At 45.2% G+C, this 24,930-nt stretch overlaps 1 protein-coding gene across 1 annotated transcript; it reads left to right on the top strand.

Annotated features, from left to right (window-relative positions):
- The first annotated feature begins 1,250 nt into the window (after positions 1 to 1,250).
- CAPN6 (calpain 6) lies at positions 1,251 to 24,539 on the top strand. The gene is made up of 13 exons (XM_080794885.1): positions 1,251 to 1,332; positions 7,525 to 7,704; positions 15,351 to 15,482; positions 16,479 to 16,687; positions 17,203 to 17,395; positions 18,170 to 18,363; positions 18,586 to 18,663; positions 18,770 to 18,956; positions 20,540 to 20,662; positions 20,824 to 21,026; positions 21,615 to 21,736; positions 22,078 to 22,214; positions 22,859 to 24,539. The coding sequence occupies exons 2-13, from the start codon at positions 7,540 to 7,542 to the stop codon at positions 23,039 to 23,041; spliced, it is 1,926 nt and encodes a 641-aa protein (XP_080651011.1). The 5' UTR covers positions 1,251 to 1,332; positions 7,525 to 7,539; the 3' UTR covers positions 23,042 to 24,539.
- The last annotated feature ends 391 nt before the right edge of the window (positions 24,540 to 24,930 follow it).

Here is a 24,930-nt window from a genome sequence, read left to right as displayed (position 1 = left end):
CCCTGCTTGGTTTCGAAGCTCAAATCCCACAACGTGGGATCATACTTGTTTGAGAAATCTGTCACTCAGGAACCAAATTGTGTTAGGACTTCGGTGTTTTGTATTGCCTCCTACCTCTGGCTCAGTTTCCATCTTGGCATAAAGGAGGAGCAGACACAGAGGGAATTATGGGGAAATGCCAAGAGGAAGGTCTCAGAGACCAGAGTCACAGAATTGCTCTCTACAAACTGGAAACAGATCAGAAAATTGCTTGTTTTCTCTCTCTCTCTCTCTCCCTCCTCCCCACTCCTCTCTCCCTCTTCCTCTGTCTCCCTCCCTCCCTTCAACTAGCCAGGGGGAGAGTTGGTACAGGGATAGGGGCGGAGAGTGATAATTTAAGGTTAAAAGTTGACACCCCATCGGTTAGGCGAGCTGGGAAAGGAACGAGATGATGAGTCTTCACAGGTTGTGAACACTGAAACAAACAAAACAACTGGGGAATGGCGTCCCAGGGAACAGGGCCTTGACTGGACACAGCAGAGGCTTTTACAGACATTGCCCTGAAGTAGCCCCCTGAAGCCTCTTGGTTTGGCCCTTCAGAGCAGACACTTATTTGCTCTGCTTTTTGCCTCACAGGGCCAGGCAGAATCACCAGAGCCCCCTTGCTTGAAATTAGACTTCCTAAACTAACTGCCTCGGAATCAAACTCCACTCCCTTCCCTCTTCACACTCCCTTCTCTCTGCCTCCGGCCAAAAGTAACCTGTAGCTTCACAAAGGAATCTTTTTCTTCCCTGCACCCCATCAGCTCCGCTTTCTCTCCCACTCACTTGCAGGAGCCCTCTCCACCCTCAGAGATCCATATACAAGGGCCATGTCTGCAGCCTGGCCCCTAAGAACTTTGTCGACACTTCCCGGTTATTCTCTCCGTGTCCCCCCTCAAGTCATCTGCACTCTTCACCCCAGGACAGAAAAGTCAGAAATCTATCGGACCCCTCCCTGAAAGTCCTCTTTCTCCTTGGAACAGAGAGAGCTTTCAAACGTGGCTTCCTGAGTTTTCCAATTTGCTGGTGGGTGGATCTGGAGTGGGCATCCCGTCTGCACATCTGGCAGGGGGAGCTTTCCAGATTTTCCTCATGACTCAGGATCAGTTTCTGACTGCGAGGCGGGGCAAAGGCTCCTGAAGTTTCTGCGAGGCACCTCCCCCTGTGAGCAGAGCTTGGTACAGCCCAAATAGTTTTCAGGTTAAGAAAGCCAGAATCTTTGTTCAGCTGCACTGACTGGACAGACTTTGTAGGGGTTACCTGGCCAAGAGCGGCGGCAACAACAGCAGCAAGGCTCCTGGGATAACTCAGGTGAGCAGAGAGGACATTTGCACACTTTTCTTTGCTGGATAACTTGGAGGCTAGAGGAGGTGAAGCAACTTGAACTTTATAGTTGATCAAACTCTGCAGCTGTAATTTTTATGAGTTGTCGGAATCCAATAGGCGTGAGGAATAGTTTGAAAACTTCAAAACGGATGGGACACTCTCTGATCGGGGGGATTGTGGTTGTCTGGTGATGAGATTTTTCTGGTGATATCTGGTCAGTTGTGTGTGGGGTTGTTCTTTTTTGTTGCTATTTTTGTCTTCTTGTGACCCAAAGTACCTGATAAGGAAGAACGAACCTGGAAGGGAGGTTTGGAGGGAGAAACCCTCTCAAGGCTGACAGGGCTTCCTTCTAGCATCTGCTGACCCACAGCTGTGGGCAAATTATTGAAATGCAGGCATGATCGAGGATCTACACTGTGTACAAAAGGTTTTTAAAAACCCTGGAACTGGGGTGCATGGGCTGTGTGCTCTTGCATAAGACAGAGTGGCAGCGAAGGCTGTCCTGTCTGCTCGGCCAGGGGGGTCCTCCTGCCCTGGTGACAGGTTGATCTTCTTCTCTGATTTTCCCTCTAGCTTAAACTTTGATTTGCAGCTGGGGCTCTATCCCCTTCCTCCCCACTCTGCTGCCACTCACGGTCCAGGGGCTTAACTGGGCTACTTGGCCAGAGTGGGGTGGAGGGGGGAGGGCAATGAAAGGATCCACGTATTGCAATTGAAAATTGGTTCTGAGGATTTGGAGCCTGCGGTTCGGGGAGAATCTTCTCAGAAAATGAAACAAATTCTAGCATCCCGACGGTCTCCTCTGGCTTCAGGATAAAGCACTGTGGTTTGTATTCATGTTTTACTGAAATATGGCTAACGTCTCATTTGTTAATCTCAGTTGTGAAATTAAGGACACTGTATAGTGTGGGGGGATTAAAAAAAGATTCTTCAGTTGAGGGGGTGGGGGGCTGCTAATTAACTCCCCTACCAGTTTGTCTGCATGTGCGCGTGTACGTGTATGATACTTGGAATTTGAATACGGTTCTTTATTTATCCTTACAGAATCCCTAGCAAGCCAGGGATAAGTCTAAACACTTGCATTGTGAGGAATAGGTTAAAAAAAAATCTTACCACATCCTTGGGTGTTTTCGGTTCCTAAATTAAAAGCAGGAAAAAAAAAATCCCTTTGTGACCCCCAGACAGTGTTTCTTTGATTAGCCTTGATTTGAAATCATCTCACCTTCTGACAATTCTCACAAGCAGGAGGTCTGAGTTTTCGGGCCAGCTCTGTCATTAAGGTATATGTCACCTTGGACCCGGGCTTTCACCTTCCTGTGAAAGCCAGGAGCTGGGTGTCGTGATTTCTAAGGGTCCTTCCAGGTTAACATTCTATGAAAATTGGAAGTGGATTCTCGCAAGGCTGTAAAATGCGAGTTAAAGGATGGGCTTATTCATCCAAGAGGGGGGAAAACGTGTAGTGGGGCAAGCCAGTCAAGAAAAAGAGGTGGAAGAGAGAGGGGGTATCGAATGGCAGAGGGGCCATTTTATATCGGTCTTTTAAAGGTCAGTGAGTATCTTAGTTAAGGCAGGTGATTACGTCTCATTTTCCCCTAAGGACAGAGATGAGATTTAATGTGCTAAAAATGAATGTTTTCTAATACCGCTGCCAGACATTGGTCTTATGTTTAACAGTTAAAAGTATGTTTGCATGCTTAATTTTATTAGATCCCCCCCACCCCCACCAGCGTGATACCCTGAGGTATACGAAACAGCCGCAGTATTTCCATTGTGCTGACGGTGAAACTGAGGGACAGAGCTGTTATCTACACTAAACGGTGGTATTTGGGACTTGATCCTGGATCTTGCTGACCACTTGTGCTCTTTTTACGATTCCAAATTGTTTTGTATTCTTTGATGAATTTCTTCAATAATGGAATTAAAGGGAATTGTGCACTCTTTTTTTTTTCTTCCAATTTCTTTGAACAGTCTTCTCTCTGGATGGAGTAGATGTGTCCCAGATAAGGCTGGATCCGAGGACATTTATGGTCCCATTCCAACCCCAGGATATCTGGCCAACCATTGGAATCTGGTCAGCCATATGTTCCCTGGTAGAGGCGTGTGCATAGATGTGGGCCATGACTGCCTGTGAAGCCATGGGAAGCACTATTCTCTGGGGAATAGTCATCCTGGGATGCCTGTCATCCTTGCGCTGGGGCCACGCTAATCTTCTCAGTATCATCCCATTTTAGTGTCTGTGCTGCTGAAGCCAGCACTCTGTGGAACGTGGATGCTGAGTTTTTATTGCTTCTGCCTCTTCACAGCACCCCTGCCTGTGAGGTTAAAGTGGTGCCTACTTCATGCCTGGACAGAGTTAGGTCTCCTGCATTCGGTTTGCTCTGAAAACTCCTAATAGCTGTTACCTCCTGTCTTGCTTTGAGTACAGCACAGAGGGGGAAACTGGGGGTGGCGCGGGGAGGGAGAGAAGCCAGCCAAGGACACCACCTCGGGAGCCATGCTCTCCCGCTCTCTCCCCCTAAATGCCTGCCTTTCCTCTCCCACTCACCCTGGGCAAAAGCAGCTTGTAGACTGCAGACCAGATTTCCTCTATCAGAGAACAATTCTCTTTAAGAAACTGAGGCAGATTTCCCGTTTTAGAGCAAAATCTGGTTTCTATGTTAAGGCTGACCCACAGGTGACGAACGAGTGATTTTCTTCTTAGGAGTGTGCCCAGTACCCCACCCCCCACGATTTCCAATCCAGTATGTAGCAAAAACTCCATCCTCCAAATGCAGCCCTTGTATTATTCTATGTGGCAAGCTCCCTCAACTTCCCCTGGCAATTTCCCACTTTCCACCCTCTGGACCCACCCCTCCCACTTGCCTGCATCCGCACAGCCTTCTTCATGCTCTATCTCTAGGCAGTACGTTCTCACTGAAATCGTACTGCTTGCCACCGCCATCTCAGTGCAAAAGCCCACACTCGGCTTCACCCAATCACCCATGATATGTACGACCCTCAGGACACAGGGTCCCTTTGTAAGCCAGAGGCTGTCTTTGGTTGCTACTCTAAGCCCTAGCTTTGTTTCTGTTTACTGACTTTCTGAATATGCCATCTTTAACTTAAAGGCCCTCCTGTCTTCACAGTTGGGTGCAGTAAGATAACCAAGAAGGAGCGCTCCCTTCCCCACTCTCCTGGGCTCTGGCAGGGCAAATTGTTTGCGACAAACTGACAAACCTGACTTACAAATTTCTGGGTTTCCAGAAGTTTTTTTTTTTTTTTTCCAGACTTATCTAATGAACCCTCTGAGGTGAAGGGTTCCGATTCTCCCATGATCATCAGACCGTGGACATAAAGAACCTTTTCAATATCCACCATGGCAATAAATTCTAGGCAGAATGCCTCCAAGTTAGGTATCATGTTTGCTTTGGAGGGTTTCCCTCATTTGAGCTTAAAAAAAAAAAAAAAGTCCCTTCAGTGACCAAAAGAAGCAGTGTGGTATGAGGGAACGCTGCACGCTGAATCTGACATTACACAGACCCGGGCTGGAGTCAGTTTTGCATTTCTAGCTGTCCCTTCTGCGAGTTGCCATTTCTGCGGACACAAAATAAGGGGCACGGATAATGCCTCCTAAACATGGCTGCCGGGAAGAGAACATGAACTGAAATGCATGTTTCAGACGATACATGCAAACATTAATTGTCTGTGTAAGACCATTTGTCCATTCAACAATTATTTCCTGGACAGCGGGTTGTGCGCCCAGCTCCGTGCCAGGCCATGAGAGCACTGATGATGTGTATCTTGCCTTTCCGGAGCCCTTTCTGCTTGTTCAAAGCACTTTTACTTTAACCATCTCATTAGGTACAGCCACAGGGTAAGGAGGGCAAGAGAGATAACCCCACTACCCTGATGAGAAAATAGAGGCACAGAGGAACCAAGCCAGAAATGGGGCACAGTTCTACTCTGCAGGTCCAACGGGACTTGAGGCTACGATTTTACTCAAATGAAAACCTGTCAAATTTCAGGCTGATAGCCTGCTATTCCATATTTACTGTGCACCCCCCAAATGCAAGTGCCCGCACCTGAAGCCTTGCCCTATACGTATCAGCTGGATATTCTGTCTCTGAGAGGGTCTATGGGATCATACTGGTTTTTCAAATCAAACCTGATTTTCTTTTCAATTGATGTGGCTTCTGTCTGTGGACAAATCTTCCTTATATAAAAGGGACTCGCCTGTTGACTGAGCAGCAAGGGAGGCATGGGGGCAGATGGCCTTCGCAAGAACAGGAAATACCCATTTATCCAAAACGTTCAAGGACTAGGAGGTTCTGGCAAACTAAATACCCTAATCGCCCGAGACTATCCCCCATTTACAATCCCCAGCTTCTGGCAGTCCACCAAACCTTCCAGGGAAAGCCAGAAGCACAGTAGTGTTTGCTATAAGTTAGAGCACACGTGAAAATTAGGGTCCAATTGTAACAGGCTCCAAAAAGGAGACTGAGTGTACATTCAGATTGGCTCTGATGCTGCTTAACAGAAAATTATTGCTGATACCACTCATGCCTCCAAATACAATGAGATACACTTTAATATTTAAAATATGTGAAACAGGGAAATAAAGTTCTCAATTAATAAAAAAAAATATGTGAAACAGAATTGAATCTGATGACTAAAGGCATTTTGGTATTTTGCAGTGTCCTGTACATAACCTTCAATTTGAAAAACAATGGTCAATAAATAAGGCTATATATTAGTTAAAAAAAAAAACAACTATGGTTCTTTTCAGCTTCTTATTCTTTGGATTCAGAGAAGGGATAAGTTTGTTTTTATATATTGTAGTTTGCAACTAACGTCAAATTCAATTTTTTTTTTTTATGGTTTTCAATAGGAAGTCTTCCTTACCAGTAAGGCATCTCAATGTAATACTGAAAGGACATGAAATAAGATAGTAGAGAGGTCTGATTATTATTTCACTTTTCATAAAATAGTGGCTCCCTCTTTATTAATTGGATTTTGAGCTGTGTTACCTACACAGACACTCTTTAAAGTGCTAATTAATTTTTTTTCAAACTTCGCCCACTTTTCAGCAGATACTCGGACCTTAGGCAGATTTGCCTGTCCTGACGCTCATGCAATCGCGAAATATAGACATTTATCGTTAAAATATATTTTTAAAATAATTGGCACCATATAAATTTCACAGCCCTCCTCTTACTAACCATTGAGCATCGAGAATCATTAAAATCATTACAAATCTATCTGTGAATCAAGCAAGGGGATTGAGAACCTTATTATCACCCCAAAGCTACTTAAAATCAAAATTGTCTTTCAAATTATCCCCATAAAAACCAGTTGTTAGGGACATTTGAGTGTGAGGTACTCAGATAGACCATTGCTTGAAGAGCCACTATATTAATTCTCTATTTAGCCATGTGAGGTTTTTTTTTAAAGCAAAGAAAGCAACAATGTATTGCGATGGGATAAGAATCTATAGTCCATCAAATTAGTGTAATTGAATTTCAGAGTCTTGCTTTTAAAGCAGGCAGATGATTGCATGTTAGGCTTTGAAGAAGAAAGACACAAACAATCTTTCTATCTTTCCTTGTATTTGGAGGCCATCTGCAGAACTCTGTTGCCTGCATTAGACTTCTTGGCCAGTAATAAAAAAATGCAAAACTCTTTAAATGATAAAAGGGAAGGAGTTGTGTAATGGGGCTCCATAGAAGTCAAAGGGGCTGCTTCTCCCCGGAAGCACAAAGTGTGTGGCCCTCAGGGCACCAACTTATTCTGAATGTAATAAAATGACTTTTTTCTTTTATCTTCGAATTTAAAATTGTTCTTTGCTTGAAAGCCTTTCTATGTAAAATGGAAGATAGCCCTTTAAATGCTAATGACTTACGTTTAATGAGCAATCTTAACATTTATTTTATATTTTTTCAATAATATTGTTCAGGCCTATATTGCCCCATTTGGCAGAGGAAGAAACTGAGGCCCCCAAATGTTTTAGGCACCTTAGGCAAAGCCCCATGCTGAGCCTGGACCCTACTTTCCCTGAAAATCTTCACTTTTCGTCTTCTAAAGCCAAGCTCCACATTCCTAGTTCCAGGAATAAGTCACTGGGGTGACTACTCTTTGTCTAATTTCAGGTAATCTTCAAACGAATTCTTCCTCCAATGACCGCAATTTTTCTCATTCTAGACATAGTTCGGCAGTATGGGTCCTCCTCTGAAGGTCTTCAAAAACCAGAAGTACCAGGAACTGAAGCAGGAATGCATCAAAGATGGCAGACTGTTCTGTGACCCGACCTTTCTGCCTGAGAATGATTCGCTTTTCTACAACCGGCTGCTTCCTGGGAAGGTGGTGTGGAAACGTCCCCAGGTAACTTTGTCTTTTGTTTGTTGGTTGCTTTGTTTTTTACTTTTTGTCTCCTTCTCGATCTCTTTCATCATAACTCTGCCTGGTGCACTGTTTCTCTCACACAGCCTACCACATGCAAAGTGATTTAGGAGACAGCTTTAATATGGCAAGTGTTACGGATCGGTGCTTCTGACTCTAGCTTGAGGTATCTTGAATTTCAGTCATATTTGGTCAGACAGCAAATTTAAAAGAAGAACAACAAAACTCTTGATAGGACCAGCACAAATGAAATGAACTCTACAAGGACAAGATGGGGTTTCCATGGGGGGAGGAGGGGAGACTTCTCAGTTACTCTTTGGATACCGTCACCTGGATCCCCCCACCATTAGCCAAGTGGGATCTAAGTAGGAGTGTAGCTCTTTTTACCACCTATCAATAGGTATTATGGTTCTCTGTGAAACAGCTGTATATTATGTCTCTAAAGCAAGTCTCAGGACCGCTTCACCAGCCCTGCGTTAGAGGGAGCTCAGTGTATACAATGATAGAATGATGGAATCTGTAGAATAAATGGCAGGCAACCTCGCCCTCTCTAAAGTGTATAATTGGAGGAAGGATATTACACTGAGCTCCTTCCCGAAGTGGCTTCCCAAAGGCCATAGAGGGCTGTTAGGAAATGTACAGGCTTTTTGGTTGCAACTTTTTAGTTGGAATTTCCAGGGCTTACGCTCCAAAGTGGAATTCTCACAAGAGCCATTGCAGTTACCGTAGGTTGCCAGCAGGTGGTGCCAAGATACATTGGTCTCTTTAAGGCTCTTGCGTTTCCTATGTGACTGGAAGGACAGGTCTCAGTGTTTGCCTGCAAAGTATGATAGCCATTGAGAGTATGAGACTGGGAGAAGTCCTCTCCATCGGAAGGAAGATGACAGTCCTGACTTTCTGCGCCTGCAGTTGTTGACATCCCTACAGATCACTGACCTGCAATAAAAATCCGGGAAACGTGAGCAGAATTCACTAGCCACTAAATCGGTATGCATAGGGGTAAGTTTTGTTTTTGTTTTGTTTTGTTTTTGCAGAAATGCACGGAGCAAATAAAGATATGTAGTCTCAGTGCCACTCTTATGAATGGCTGATGATCATGAGGGGCACTACTCTTTTTTGATGCCTGGATCTGAAAGAAAGGACATCAATAGGGCAGAAATAGCTGAAAAGGAGGCAGGAAATTGAGGAAGGTTTTTTTGTGGGGGGGTGGAGAGGATATCTTTTTAAAATAGGACAGACTTGAATGTATTTCTAGGCCAAAGAGTAAACAGTAAAGAAGAGGTTGAAGACACAGGAGAGAGAAGGAATGATTGATGAGGAAGAGGTCCTGGGGGAGATAGGAGGAGACCCAATGGGTGGCAAAGTTGCAAGCCAACACGAAGCCATTTCCCAGATATGAACCAAGCTGACACTGCTTTCTGTACTGGCTGGGTCTTGAGACACATGCTCCCCCCTCTCTCTTGGCTCAGTCCTTTGTCCTTTGCCTCCTTCTTCCAAATTCTGTGGACTGAATCCTAGATGGATTAGCAGGGAAGGGAAAAACTTGATAACCATGGCAAGAATCCATCTCGCCTCTGAAGCAAGCAATACCCCTTCCAAGGTGAGGGGTATCAGAAAGAGAGGGTGAATTGGGGTGGGTAGGAAAAAGAATCAGCATTTATGTCATGCCTACCATGGGCCTAGAGACTCTGGACTTTTCTGTACATTTTTTTTTCATTTCCTCTTCATTCACCATGGCTTGGCAAGGTAGGTATTGTATACATTTCTCTGATGTGATTCTTTTTTCTGGTTTGAAAACTAGAGGTAAATATTACTATGTCCATTTTATTGATGATGATACTGGGTCTCAGAGACAAGGTAAGAATTTACCCAGGGTCCAACTGCTGACACCCTGGGATTTGAATCCAGGTTTGACCCCAAAGTCCACGCTGCCACGCTGCGTGGCACAGGACACAGAGCTATTTGGACCCCCCCCCCCTTTGCTAAGATTTGTAGTTTCCCCCCAGTTAGTCCCCACATTCCTCTTCCCTGGGTTGATGTTGTACATCTGTTAAATGATCCATACTCTCCCTTCTGAGAACATACTGTGAGCTTAGTCTTAAGCCCAAAGGGAGCGTCTTGAAAAACATTTATGGAGCACCTACTCTGTGCACCCTCTGTGCAATTAACAGACACAGCCTGGGGCGAGGTGCTCCCATTCTAGCGGGAGAGATGGCTATTGAGCTATCAAAGAGTTAAATAATAAATGAATGCCTGATATAAGGAATGTTATCTTCAGGCATATAGACAGTAAATCCTGAAGGGTTTTGAAGAAGGGGGCGATCAGCAGATTGGAGTGGTTGGGGAGGGGGCCTCTTGTGGGAAGGAGGGAAAAACAAGGTTCTGGACCACCATCTGAGTCTCCTCAAAAGGCTCTGGATTCCTTTCCAGCCAGAGTGGAGGCCAAGCCTGTGGTCAAGAACCACGTCAAAGTTCTCTGGCCTCCCATCAGGAAAGCGGAGAGACAGCCCTGGGCCTCTCTGAATTGGCTCAGGAAGACCAGATGGGTCGCTGGCCTCACCCGCTTCGTTGGCAAGGTTGAGAGCCTGGTTTGTAGGAAAGCTCACAGACATCTTGTCCCTTGGCATGCCACACAGCCTCATCCTCAAAGAGGGCTGTTTTCTGAAGTCTCTAAAATGGAAGAAGCATGATTAATCTGATAGTCTCTGTTTCTTTCCTTTCCCATGTTTGAAAGCTTCCGTCTTTATAAGCCTTCATGCCTGTAAACCCCACCGCTAGTTGAACCAAATGACTTTAGTTAAGCCCCCAGTATCCTTGGGCAGGATTAAGTGTCCCCTTCTTCCCAACTGCCCCTCCCTTGCTGTGTCCTAAGGAGCCACTTTAGATAGGCAGGGATTATGGGAATGTTTTGCAGTTACTCAGGACTGGCTTATCTGCCATACCCTCCAGAGAAAAATTTCTCCCCTTAACTCCTCCAGGGGTCCGCTGGCCCCAGCTTTTGGCTCAGCTTCCTGGGTACACTGGTTTATGGCTTGAGACATGTGTTCCTGAACTTTCCTGTCCTTCTGGAGCTTCATCGTATACAGTCGTAGTAAATTCTAAACTATGCCAATTTATACTGACTTACAGTGTGATTGTAAGGCTTCAGGTAGAATCTTTAGGGCTGAAATCTGGCTGCCAAATTCCCATAAAAAAATCTCTTCTCCAGCCACTCTCCCCTCCTACCCCACTCTGGCTTTTTTTCCTGACTGACTCATACCCAGCTACAGTAGTGTCTTAGAGTCAGACACATCTAATCCCGGACTAAAGAGGTTCAAACCCTCATGGGGATTTGTGCCGCAGCTGTGGGGGAAGGGAGGGCAAACTGCACAAGATCTTCTGTCAGCTCTGGTCGAGTTTTGAACTCTGTCCCTACTTACCATTTCCTTTGCCCAGGTTCTTCCATGAGGAATACCCTCCCCAGGGGCCATTTCACTACCCTAGGTGGGAGGAGGGTGATGAGGGTCTGGATGAAAGCCAAAGAGGGTAGGAATGGAAGGGAAAATTCAATGAGGGGCTACATCAGAAGCAGAATACACAGCCCTCAGTGACAGATTGCCTGGGAGGAAAGAGTAAAGGGAAAACACTTTTCCCTGTGCTAATAGACGTTTCCAGCTCCCTGCTGAATGGGGCACCTCCATGCAGTAGTTTTGGCCTAAGCTGGTCATAAAGTTCTTATTCTTCCCAGAGATCATGTCACCCCAACCTGACTTGTCCTTATGTTTCCACCAGTGACACCGTCAAAGAGAGTTGGATGGGTCCACCCCATTTATCTCCATCGGTCCTGCTTATTTTCAATTGTGCCATTTACCAGCTTTCCCATAGCACAATTTAGAGACTGTAAAACTTACCTGCTGGAAGAGTACGAGGCAATGATTTTTAGTAAATTCACCAAGTTGCAAAAACTTCACAGTAGAACAGTCACATCATCCCCATGAGACCCTTTGTACCCATTTGCAGTGAGTAACACCCCCCCCCATCACAGGCACTCACTAATCTGCTTTGGGTTTCTATCTAGATTTGCCTGGCTCTAGACACTTTACTTGGAACAGAAAAGTAGAAGTAACTAGCTTCTTTTGCTTAGCATAACATTTTCAAGGCTCATTCATGTGACAGCATGTAATCAGTTTGTCCCTCTGATGGCTGAACAGTATTTCATTTCATGGATGTGTACATTCTTCCCAATTAAAGCAGTTTGAGATTTATACTTGGAGTCTTCTAAGCCAAAGCCTGAAGGCTCAAATAAGATAATTATGTCGTGACTTGGGTGTCTGGACCCCTAGCCCCTCAGCATGGCAAACCTGGAGCTCTCTTGGAAATGCTCCAAGCCTGACAATTCTATGTCTCCCTCCCCAGTCTTCCAGAGGTCTCTGCGAAGGGAGATGAGGTGAGGACAACGGCAAGGACTCTCAGTGCTCAGCTAAGAGAACATAATTCCTAGAGAAGCTGTTTTGCTTATAGAGGGCTTTGACTCAGGGATGGGGGTATGCAGGGACCATTCCTGGCTTTACTCTTGGTGTCCAACTTTCTAGTTGTGTGTGTTTCCCCCTAAGAAATTATTTTGCCTTGACAAACGATCCAGTTCAAGGAACACAGCAACTGTGCCAACACAGCTGGGAGCCATTAGGGGCCCAGCATCTCCCCTCCCTCTCAAGCCACCCAAATATGTGAATATGTGAGCTGTGACCTCTCCCCAACTCCATTCCTTACCGGTCCAGCAGAGCTCAGGCCACAATAGCCCCTCTTCACTCTCCATCTTGGCTCAGAGTTACAGAAAAATTTCTCCCATCTTACTTCCTTACTCCCAACACGAAGACACCCCATTGTCCGAAACTAGGGGAAAAGTCAATAAACAGCCATTTCATTATTTTCAAATGTGTCACCAAAAAAGTCCATTTGTCCATTAGGTTTGCACTGGCTTATTACCCTTTACCTTTTCTCCCTCTTTAGCTCCTTTCTAATCTCTGAGGTAGAGGTTGTAGCGTAATAAAGATTTTCTCCCATTTTCATGTCATGATGCTGACATACACCAGAGATTGATTCCCACTGAGTGAATTAAATTGAGGAGTTTAAAGCCAATTGGTGATATTTACCCTGGAACCAAAAGCTGAAATATAACTTAAATAAGTCTTTCCAGAACAATGAAGAGCTATTAGGTGAGTGTTCAGCAGAGAGGCATGAAGCATATTTCCTAACTATATGTCTTTTTGAAGAATCTAAAACTTCAGTCCTAGTTCTCCTACTAACTAGCTGCCTGCCTGGAAGGGCAAGTTGCTGCCTTTTCCTGACCCTTTTTCTCCTTTGCAAAATAAACAGGTTGAGTAAATAATCCCTAAGATTTTTTTAGCTTTGACAATCTACGGCTGTTAATTTATCATGTTTTAAAATCCATTATTAAGTGGCCATCCATCATGCATGAAGAGTGGTAAAGGAAAACTGGGCCATGGGCCAGTTTATAAGAGGAAATAGAAAATAAAAGATTTTTGGGGGGCCCAAATTTATATTCTTTTATGATTACACACACACACACACACACACACACACACTGACCACATTCAGCTTGGATCTACAGGAGAATAATTACCCAGTTTCTCAATTTGAGTTCTGTTTACAGGTATTTGTTCATTTATGTGACCCTTTAAGTCTTGAATAAAAGCTGGCATGACAAAAGTGTTGGCTGAGCCTGGATCCCTGTTGTGAAATGAGAGCTTTGTGGCAATCCAAGACACTGTAATGTAACCCAAACCACTAATAACTTTACACGAAACCAGCAAATAATTTGCCTTAATAATCTAAAAGCACACTTTTCCATACGTCAGTGTCCACTTTATTGTTTTTCCATGCTAGGCAACTATTATTTGCATAATCTAAACCCAAGAAATCATTATATAACTTTATGTCTTGCTCCAAATAAAATGATAACACCTGGCCCACAAGAAAAAGCTGTGTTTAGTTTCATCTTAGAAAGGGCAAAGAAACAATCGGGAGAAAAAGAATATCAGGGCCTAATTCACCCAACATACCTACTCTGTACTCAATAAGTGAAAAAACAGGCAAGTCCCAAACCATGAAAAGATATTAAGATAGAAGTCTTCTTCTAAGACAAAAAAGTAATGTCGAGACACTAGGTATGCATCTTAAAAAAAGAAAAAAAGAAAAAAAAGGCCAGAAAATTCCAAACTGAAAACCCACCTAACCCTCTCTTTTTGGCAGAGGGATGCCCAATTAATCTTTATTTTGGATTTGTCCCTGCCTAGGATGTTTATTCCTTTCCAGAGTGATTTTGGCTTTTAAAGAATATATGGAATGTTTTATTCTGTAGACCAGACCCTTCATCAAGGAGAATTATGTCCATTAAAAAAAAAAAGAGGTTTGAGAACCAGAAAAATATAGCTGTCTCTATTTAATAAATTTTAAAAAGATATATGTCTAGATTTCCTTTCCATTTGAGACTAAGATTTATTTCTGCTGGGTAAGCAGAATCTCAAGGTACCGGCCAACGGCTTCCTCCATGAAGCTTTCTCCAGCTACTCAAGACTTCGTTGGTATTTCCTGCTTTTGAACTCTGCAAGTGCTGATTCTCTGAGTCACACAATCATGTCTTCAATTACGGGATATTATGGAGGCAGCGATGTTTTTGTCTATGCCTCTCTACCCATTGTGCCTCCATACCTCTCTCTTGTCGAACTGCCTCACGCTAGTCATCGCTAAAGCTTCAACTCAAGTGTCACTACGGCTATTCAATCTTTTCTATCTACCACCAGGGAGACTTTGGGGATCCTTCCTCTAGACACTGATTATACTTTGAAAATAACTTCAGTGTGCCCTCAAACATTGTGTTGTTATTGTATTATTTGGGTCTCATTTTCCTACTCGCCGTGGGAATAGCACAGCTGTTGACATATTGGGGAAACAAATAAATAGTGCCCCTCACCTCTGTCTGGCTTCCCTCAGAGCAACCTCTGTGGGAAAAGAGTGTGTTGAAGTGCTCCTGTGAGTGGTCAATTACCACCTGCTATTAGTGCTGCCACCATCTATATTCATCCAAAGATGTGGAAAAATCTAGTTGCCATGGAGACTGCTCTCCCCTTTGCTTTTTGTTGGGGAAAGGGCTTTCTGTATAAGGTCTCCTAATTCATTTTCCCAGGGAGGGAGAAGCATTCACCACCATCAAGCCTTGTCTTTTGAAATGCAATTACCCTTCCAGGCACAGGTGCTTCAGAAAATCTCCTCGTGACCAATAGGACCGGAATGCAATGTGCTAATCTCTAGTTCCCTTCAAAAGCTCACAGCTCTAGGGAAAACTCTTCCGAACCACAATGCTAGTTCTAAGCGCCCCCACCAGCCTATCTCGACCTGTCTCATTGCATCTCCACCTCTCATTTCTCCTGCCACTTCCCCTTATAACCCTATCTCTGCGCCGGATGATTGACTGCTTTGTATTTGTCCTCACAAGCCCTCCCATCCCCGACCTTCCCTTTATCCCGTTTATGGAAGTCCTAGTCACTATCTTTGTCCTGCCTACCTCAGCTCACGCTGACTCTTGGGAAACACTTTCCACCCCTTAGAACCAATTATTGTATCCATAGGACATCTGTGATGACCCCCGTCTGATCGTGGGCAACATCAGCAACCACCAGCTGATCCAAGGGAGACTGGGGCACAAGCCGATGGTCTCTGCGTTTTCCTGTTTGGCTGTTCAGGAGTCTCACTGGACAAAGGTATCCCCCTTTCTTGTGAGACCTCACTCAATTTCCACCTTCTTGTCTTCCTTAGTAATTTGGGAAAAATCGGGTTGTAAGGTTTTTAGATTGTTCAATTCTTGAATTATGAGGATTTTTTTTTTTTTACCAATACAGAAAGTTGAAAGAACTTTACAGGGAGAACCTCTATACTCACCTAGATTCTTACCATAAAGATTTTACTCTGTTGGCTTTGTCACACATTAGTTGACATATTGTCATTTGTAGCCCTTTGATGTAGTAGCTCTGCGTACTAGTGTTCTCTGCACCAATTGGAGGATAGAGCCAGCAGGGGCCAGGAAGTCACAGATATGAATAACAGAAAAGACAAGAAAGATGGAAATAGTTCTTTGAGAATGTTCTAATAAATTCTCAAGTAAAAAAAATTCCTTCAGCATTTAGGTCAAGTTGAAGGCATTGAAATGTTGACTTGATTTGACTTTTCTTCAGAAAAAGAATTTTCGAAGAGTAATTTGTAACTGAATATAAAAAGAGGATTTCTTCAACATAATTTTGTTCAAGGTGTGAATCAAATCCATATAGAATCTACATGAAATCTCTAGGACAGGACTTTGAAACCCGAAAGTACAGGGGTCTTGTATTTTCAGTGATTTTATCTTTTAAAATGCCTTATTTAGGTGGTTAAACACGCAACTGTGAATGTTTGGATAGATGGTTTCTCATGATCGAGTTTGTAAATTATCTGTGGGAAATAACTGAATCACTAACTGGCTTCCCCTCAGTCACCTTATGTGTATTTGGGGCCTGCATGGTAATACTATCCTCAACAAAACTGACCTAGGGAAGCAAAATTTGGGCAAAAAATGCCCAACCTAAGACTTCCCAACCTAGACCCAAACCAAGTTATTTGGTGTCCTTCCTACTGCCATATATCTTTGCCAGAAGTCAACTGCAACTCAGTATTTGGGTGTAGTCTGGCGAATAACACTTGTACGACTATTCTTTTATTTCCAGACAATTCCCAACCATAAGGAACAGGAATGGGACCCTCGAAAGCTCGATAAATATGCTGGGATATTTCGCTTCCGTTTCTGGCATTTTGGAGAATGGACTGAGGTGGTGATCGATGACTTACTGCCCACCATCAATGGAGATCTGGTTTTCTCCTTCTCCACCTCCATGAATGAGTTTTGGAATGCTCTACTGGAAAAAGCTTATGCAAAGTAAGGAGCAGGGTTGACCAATCAGTGGTCAGGGTAGACAAGAGAGGGAAGGCTGTATTTGTCCTTGGAAGATCATTCTCGCCCAGCCGAACCCTTGAGTTTAAATGGAGTAGGATACCAGTCAGATCTAAGGCATTGCTTTGGGCCTGGGCCTGTCCTCAAAAATTCTGGATGATAGAGAAATGAGCTCTTCTGGACTCCATTAAAACCCCTCCCTACTCCTAGGTGCCCCTTCCTGCTGCTAATCAGTGGATCACATAATGTGATGGCCTCACTTTTTCTCCTTCCCTAATATTTACCTAGAGAAGGAAGCTTCTTCATGGACTGTCCTTGCTCCACATAACCTAAGCTTAGAAATCTCTGACTATAATCTCAGAATACCTCTCATTTCATACCTCAAGAAAAGCCGGCTGGTAAATGCTGGCTGGGCGAGAACTGTTCTAGTTCTTGGGAAGAAGATGTTTTTGACCTGGAAAAATCAGTTTACTGAGATAACCTTGCATATTTGCACCCAGGCTGCTTGGTTGCTATGAAGCCCTTGATGGTTTGACCACCACTGATATCATCGTGGACTTCACTGGCACACTGGCTGAGACTATTGACATGCAGAAGGGAAGATACACCGAGCTGGTTGAGGAGAAGTACAAGCTGTTCGGGGAGTTGTACAAAACATTTACCAAAGGAGGACTGATCTGTTGCACCATTGAGGTTTGTTGTCTCCCCCAAACAACCATTCTTTGCTCACACTACAAAATTAGTAGGGAATGTCACTCTTCCCCCAGAAATTCAGGAGAAGGCATTACGGTGTCCAGAAAACTAACAACATACATTGAGTCCTTGATAAGAGGCCACAGAGCTTTAACTTTCTTTATTTTTTAAAAATTTATTTATTTCAGACAAAGAGAGAGTAAGAGAGAGAGAGCATGAGCCAGGGGTGGAGGAGGGGCAGAGGGAGAAGCAGACTCCCTGCTGAACAGGGAGCCTGATTCAGGACTTGATCCCAGGACCCTGGGATCATGACCTGAGCCGAGGCCAGACACTTAACTGACTGAGCCACCCAGGTGCCCCAGAGCTTTAACTTTTCATCCTTCTGTACCAACTATCAAACTGGGGGTCAGTGCAGTTTCTGAGCTGGTATATGTAACCTCTGCTAAATTATTCCTCCTGCCTCTGCCCCTGGTGGTGGAAGTTATAGCTGTTTGTTCACACAATAAACCAGGCCCACCAAATTTTTAAGCTGCTCGTATCAGTATACTATTGTGGGTAGTTTCAATCTGAACTGTTTACATGGGTTATTATATTAAATTCTTTATTTCCTTTCTTTCACTTGCTTTGTGTCCAGTCAGGTGTCTGGATAAAATTTCTATTGGCTCAGGGAGAACTAGCTTTGACCATACTGGGGTAAACCAATCAAGTAAGAGTTGGAGCCAGGCCTTGGGTCTCTCAATTCTTGTGGCTTTATGTATTTTCCTTTATTCTCAGTCTCCCAATCAGGAGGAGCAAGAAGTTGAAACTGACTGGGGTCTCCTGAAGGGCCATACATACACCATGACTGATATTCGCAAGATCCGTCTTGGAGAGAGACTGCTGGAAGTCTTCAGTACTGAGAAGCTCTATATGGTTCGCCTGAGGAACCCCTTGGGGCGTCAGGAATGGAGTGGTCCCTGGAGCGAGATGTGAGTGACGTTTCACTTGGACAGCCTGTAGTTCTTTCAGTGCATCCCTCCAGATTCCTAGCAGGCTGTCATTGCTTAGTGACATCTGTGGGGTCTATCACCCAGCCAGAGGTGAAATAAAGCAGGCCGAATCCCCACCACTTCCGTTCCTTTGGTGTTGTGCTTCCTGTAGGAAGTCAATGGTAAACCTAACTGCTTATCTCTTCATTTGATTGCTTTTAGTTCTGAAGAGTGGCAGCAGCTGACTGTGGCAGACCGCAAGAACCTGGGGCTTGTTATGTCTGATGACGGAGAGTTCTGGTGAGTGGCTGGTTTCTGTGCTAAGGGCATTGGGGCTCCCACATGGAACTACCGCGGTAGGTTTTCAGCACCATGTTCATTTCTTTGGGGCCCTCCTTCTGTTCAGGATGAGTCTGGAGGACTTTTGCCGCAACTTTCACGAACTGAACGTCTGCCGCAATGTGAACAACCCTCTTTTTGGCCGCAAGGAGCTGGAATCAGTGGTGGGATGCTGGACTGTGGATGATGATCCCCTGATGAACCGGTCAGGAGGCTGTTATAACAATCGTGATACCTTCCTTCAGAATCCCCAGGTTTGAATTAATTTGGTCTTTTTGCTTTACCTCCAACTTCTCAAGGCCATAGAAACTCAGGTCTCACCTTGCAGTATTTCCTTGACATCGGTTTTTCAGTTTGCAGCTGTTGTGTAATATTCATCAACCGAGGTGTCTAGGGATTGGCTCAGATGCTGTAAGTCACTGCAGACTGTGTCTACTGCAGCGACGTATGTGGGCAATAATATTAAATCGGAGCCATCTCCTCTGGCTGCCTCTCCCCTGGCACCATATTGCTTGGCGTGGCTCTTTGTGATTGTCCCTCATCAGACAGAAGGGATCTGCTTCCAGACACTCTCTCAATACTTTTTCATTTCTTGACTTTTCTCTGAATGCCATCATTATGCCTCCTTTTTCTCACCCAGAACCAGGTCATTCTGCCCAGGATTTGAAGCACTACCCCATCAGCAACCCCATCCCATCCATCCTCCATTACAATGCTCTTCCACATGATCCATTGGAGTCAAGCCCTGGCACTCCCCAAAGCACAAAATCCAAACATCCAAAAGCCTGAAACTATAATAATCTTGATGATTTTGCCCCCAGATGTGTTGATGAGATACCCACAGGAGGCCAGAATTCTGACTGACCTTATGTGGGTATGTCTTTTCTATCCATGGGCTTCATTGGCGAGGCATTTGGAAGGACACTAAGATGAGTAGGCTGATTTTTTTAACTCATACTCCCCCCTGCCCATTCTTTCCATCTTAATTGTCCTTAAAGAAAGGAAAGCTCCCACTACCACCCTGCTCCCTACCCAACATCATCCCCATGTACAGCCCTGGAAATGTTTCAAATATCAGACACATCGAACTAGAGAAACGGGCTTTTGGCTTCAATCTTAACTATCCACACAAAATTGATCTTTATGGGTCTTGCAAACCTATGGTTCTGAATTTGTTTTCTGTTTCTTGCTGGAGGGAGAGAAAAAAGCAGAGAGAGAGACACAGAAGGAGAGAGAGAGAGAGAGAGAGAGAGGCTGAGAGAACAATCAGATACCTTTTAGTTTTACTGCCCAATGGCACGATGATGCCCTGAGATGACATTTCCAAGTCTCAGGCACAGGTTCTGCACCTTTCCTGCAGAGGGTGGCAAAGAATCAACCAGTTCTCCAAGGAAGTGGATCCAGCCCCACCCCAAGCCACATATCTGGGCTGGCTGTAGGAGACTAGCTGAGGGGGATGCTATAGTATCAGGCTAAGCCAAACAAAAGTGCCTCTTGCCTTTATGGATTCTGGAATTTTTTGGTGGGCAGCTTTTTGAAGCAAGGGAAAATTTAAAATAAACCCAATATCTTACCAAGAAGAATAACCTCTTTGGCATCAAAGACCCAGGCATGAAGTTGTCTCTCAACCTGTGCCAAATGCCATAGGGAGGAATGATATATGATCTGCACTTAGCAAGCCCATGAGTTAGCCAAGCCCTGAGTGTCTGGTCCGTGGCAAAGCCCAGAAAATAATCGGAGTCTCTGCTCCTCAATGTAGTTATCTTCCCTGAAATCTGAGCTGGCTCAGCTGAAATGGAAGTGCTAACTAAAGTCCTTGGTGGCCTCTTTCCCTTAGTATATCTTCACCGTGCCCGAGGATGGGCACAAGGTCATTATGTCACTGCAGCAGAAGGACCTGCGTACTTACCGCCGCATGGGAAGACCTGACAATTATATCATTGGCTTTGAGCTCTTCAAGGTAAGATTGGGCATGTGGAGCAGAGAGAATAATGACAGAGTCACAGCAGGGAGGGGAATGAAGATAGGTCTAAGGATAAAGAAAACAGAGGACCTAGGATCTCCTAACACAAACACTGTGATTCGAGTGGGATGGAACATTTTGTCCTGTCTCATTTCTAGGTGGAGATGAACCGCAAGTTCCGTCTCCACCATCTCTACATCCAAGAGCGTGCTGGGACTTCCACCTACATTGATACCCGCACCGTGTTTCTGAGCAAGTACCTGAAGAAAGGCAACTACGTGCTTGTCCCAACCATGTTCCAACATGGCCGCACCAGCGAGTTTCTCCTGAGAATCTTCTCTGAAGTGCCTGTCCAGCTCAGGTTCAGCTCCTGTGGCCAGCCCTGCAAACTCCTAGTCTCTGCTTTGCCTCCAGTTCTGACCCCCCACCAACCTCCCTTGACCGTGTTCTTCCTATGCAGACATGCAAAAGGACAACCTGTCTGAGTCAGACTTCACCGACCTGACGGTGGTAGAACTATTTCTGAAAATGGTTATTTTTGTAACCATGAAAAATTCCCCAGGAGAGGTCTGAGCTTCAGAGCTCTGGGCTGCCATTTCAGGGGAACAGGCCTATAGCCCAAGCTTTCCCATGTACATCTTCTCTTCCATTTTCTGGCTGACTCTATTGTTCTCTTAAGCAGCTGACACTCCTCACTGTTCCTCTATTATATTCTGAGTGCTGGGTCACCAAAGCTACCTTTTCACCCCAACCCTGTCTACTCTGATCTTTATCTGCTGGTCCTTAATGCCAAGGGAAAAGAAAACAGACTTATAAAATATAAGGAGGAGGAGGAATGAGCTGGGTCACTCAGCATTTCACACTTTTCAGCAACAATGGCTGCCTTAGCAGGCCAATCTCATCAGAGGGCATTCATCATCAGTAACGTGTCTTCTCTTTGATGTTCCAGAGAATTGACTCTGGACATGCCCAAGATGTCCTGCTGGAACCTGGCTCGTGGCTACCCAAAGGTGGTGACCCAGATCACTGTTCACAGTGCAGAGGGCCTGGAGAAGAAGTATGCCAATGAAAGTAAGAACCGCAGAGGTGTCTGGGAAAGCAAACTTCAGTTTCATTTATTGCACATATGTTTAGAAAAGGTGGTCACGAACGATTCTCTTCAGGGGTATTTTCAGCCTCGGAAAGTCAGGATGGCTGTTGACCTGGACAGAGAATGGGATGTGAACTTCCTTGGGCAAGGCCTACATACTATTCATTTTTATAAAGGATGGGGAAGAAAAGGGAATTGGGAACCAGGGTTCACGGTCAACTGGTACCCAGGTGTTAGGCTGAAAAGTCCCTGTGAACTAGTTTCTAGTTCTAGAAAGGGTACTGTAATCACTCTGTTAAACGCAACTGTCGCTTTGTTCCAGCCGTAAATCCGTATTTGGTCATCAAGTGTGGCAAGGAGGAAGTCCGTTCTCCTGTCCAGAAGAATACTGTTCATGCCATTTTTGACACCCAGGCGATCTTCTACAGAAGAACCACTGACATTCCTATTATAGTGCAGGTAAGACTGTGAACAGGGAACCCCTCCCACCCCCTGCCCACACACACGCCCTGCCTTCTGGATGGCTCCCATTCCATTCCAGGTGCTAGATTATCCCAAGTATCTAGGATACTCAACTATCCAGGATACAGAGCTAGGGTCATCCTGGTCTTTGGCGGTTTGTTTTTACTCCAACACACCTACCACCAAGCACAGACACTGACTTCCTCATTAATTTCCATTGTAAACATCCTCTTCTCTGTCCCTTTCATTGTGGACAGAATCTCACATACTCACAGGTATACATGTTGTGACATGTACTATAAAATCCCATGAGGGGAAGCATATGCCAGGTCAGATGACCCTTATCCTGCTAGGTTGGGATGGACCACTATCCTTTGGCTGTTTTTCTGACTCAGTGCCTCTGCCCAGCTGCCTTTACAAAGCCTTCACATAGGTTGAGACTGACCTTGAGCCCTCCTGGCTGGCTTGTCACCACTCCTCTTTGAGGTAGCTTTCTGTCAGCCAGAGGCCATTATCGGGAAAGAGTCTCTCAGTTTTAAAGCAGAGCTTTCCAAGTTCAGCACTGGATTCTAGATGCCATTGGGCCAAGTCTGGTCTAACAGAGGGTGGCTCATATTCGCTTTCTTGACTTGTCTCTCCAGGTGTGGAACAGCCGGAAATTCTGTGATCAGTTCCTGGGGCAAGTTACTCTGGATGCTGACCCCAGCGACTGCCGTGATCTGAAGTCTCTGTACCTGCGTAAGAAGGGTGGCCCAACTGCCAAAGTCAAGCAGGGCCACATCAGCTTCAAGGTCATTTCCAGCGATGATCTCACTGAGCTCTAAATCTTCAGCTCTAGGGAATCCTGACAGAGCTTTCCAGCCTTCCCTTTTCTGTCAGGTGCCAGGTCTTACCTAATCCATACTCCTTTCAAAGAAAGAAACTCACAGTAACTAACTTTCCCTTTCCTCTGATAAATTCCCCATACCTCCCGATCCAGGTAGCATCAGTAGCTACATAACCTATATACCTCCAGCAGCTGGACAGGGGGAGGTGACAGTCCTATGTGGAGATCATACAGATGTTTGCCAACAAAAAGATCTCTGGGGCTTCCGGGGGTGCTATTTGAGCAGGACAACAATGGCCTGGATACCTTACAGAAGTCTTTGCTGCTTTTAGGCACCCAACGTTATCTCCCCTGTAGGGCGTGTTGAGGAGGGAGGAGGGGTGATCAAGGCCAAGCTGGTCTAGCCTGATATCCCAGCTCCTGACTGAACACTACAGACTTGTCAGCAGCATTTTAGTCAGTGGCCAGAGCCTGCTTCTGAGTCCCCAGCCCTTATCACCACCAGCACTCATTGCCACCTCCGCTGCCACCACCATCAAACACCACCAAATATCACCACCACCGGAAAGTGTTGTCCTGCCCTCACCCAAGTCACCCCCCACAGTAGGTTTTACCTTCATGTTGAGGAAGCTTCCTAGGTGCTTAATGACGAGCTGGAGTTCAGTGAGGTTGAGACAGCGAGTAGGAAGGGCCTGAGCTCCAACTCGATGGAAGCCAGCTGTGTGCCCCAAAGAGGGAAACGTGGAAGAAGCTGCAGTGGGAGACAAAGCCTCGGTCACCCACCCATCCACACACACCTACACTCACACACGCGCACGTGGGCGCGCACGAACTACCGTTCAGGCAGTCAGCGGGCAAGAGGAAGGACGAATAAGTACCACACACCCCCGAAAGGATGAGAAAACCCACCCAGGCATATTGTACAGCCAATTTGGGGCCCCTGACTGCAATGTGAAACCTCCTGCTGCTGCTAGGTTTACAAACAAGCCCATTGTCCTGTGCCTCCTAATATCATTGGGACTGAAGACCCCACCTGGGGGCTTGAGATTTTGGGTCCCAACCCTAGGCCTCCCGGTTGGGAAGGTTTGCTCCCTGGGGGCAATTTTTTTGCCCTCTTGTTTTTTCAGTATTTCTAAGAAATTTTCTCTAGAGTCAGTCCTTCTGAAATGTTCTTCCCTCCATCTCATCTATCAACATTCTACCCTTCTTTCAAGGTCCAGCATAGATACCACCTCCTCCATGAAGCCTTCCCTAACCTCTCCCAACCCCCACTTCTGACAATATTTCAACGCTTCTGCAATGATGAAGAAAAAACATAGTTGTAGTACTTAGTCTAGTCCAGCACGCATTCATTTAAAAATATATTTTGTAGGTTTCTTTTTTTTAGCTCACTCATTTCTTACCATGTTTTCCAGTCTGTGTAACTTCTGCAGTGCCTTCCCACCACACTGCCTTACATAATCCAAACCACAATAAAGTTCACATTCAATAAACTGACCGGTCTTGTCTTGATTTGTTGGCCCAGGAAAGATGGCAGGAGTGACTATCTCTTGAGACTCATTTTGGAGCCACTAGAGTTGGTAGTGGGGATAGGGGAATCTGTGCGACCTGATGCTAATCAGGGGGAAGGTTGGGAGAACAGAGGGGGAGCTCTTCCATTCCACATTTAAGGATATTTACATGGTATTTGTGGTTACACATTTTGAAACCCCTATGGGATTGGACTCCAGGCCAACGCTACAGTGGCCAGATCTTTCAAGTGCAGACCTCCCAACAGAAGAAAATACCATTTCCTTTCTCCATCAGCCAAATGGATGAGAAGACTTCATGTACTTGTTTCCACACTCAATATGTCATCTGCCCATCTTAGGGTAAGCTATGGGGAAG

This window comes from Martes martes (genome assembly GCF_963455335.1).
Source record: "Martes martes genome assembly, chromosome: X".
Taxonomy (NCBI): domain Eukaryota; kingdom Metazoa; phylum Chordata; class Mammalia; order Carnivora; family Mustelidae; genus Martes; species Martes martes.
Note: the sequence above shows the minus strand (reverse complement) of the source record. Positions and strands in the feature narration are given on the sequence as shown.

What these genes read in the sequence shown, in the direction of transcription:
- CAPN6 (XM_080794885.1), top strand. Translation starts at nt 7,540, where the DNA reads ATGGGTCCTCCTCTGAAGGTCTTCAAAAACCAGAAGTACCAGGAACTG. An exon ending in AGGAGTCTCACTGGACAAAG is followed by an intron (nt 15,483 to 16,478) that starts GTATCCCCCTTT and finishes TTTTATTTCCAG; the next exon opens with ACAATTCCCAACCATAAGGA. An exon ending in GAAGAAGTATGCCAATGAAA is followed by an intron (nt 21,737 to 22,077) that starts GTAAGAACCGCA and finishes GCTTTGTTCCAG; the next exon opens with CCGTAAATCCGTATTTGGTC.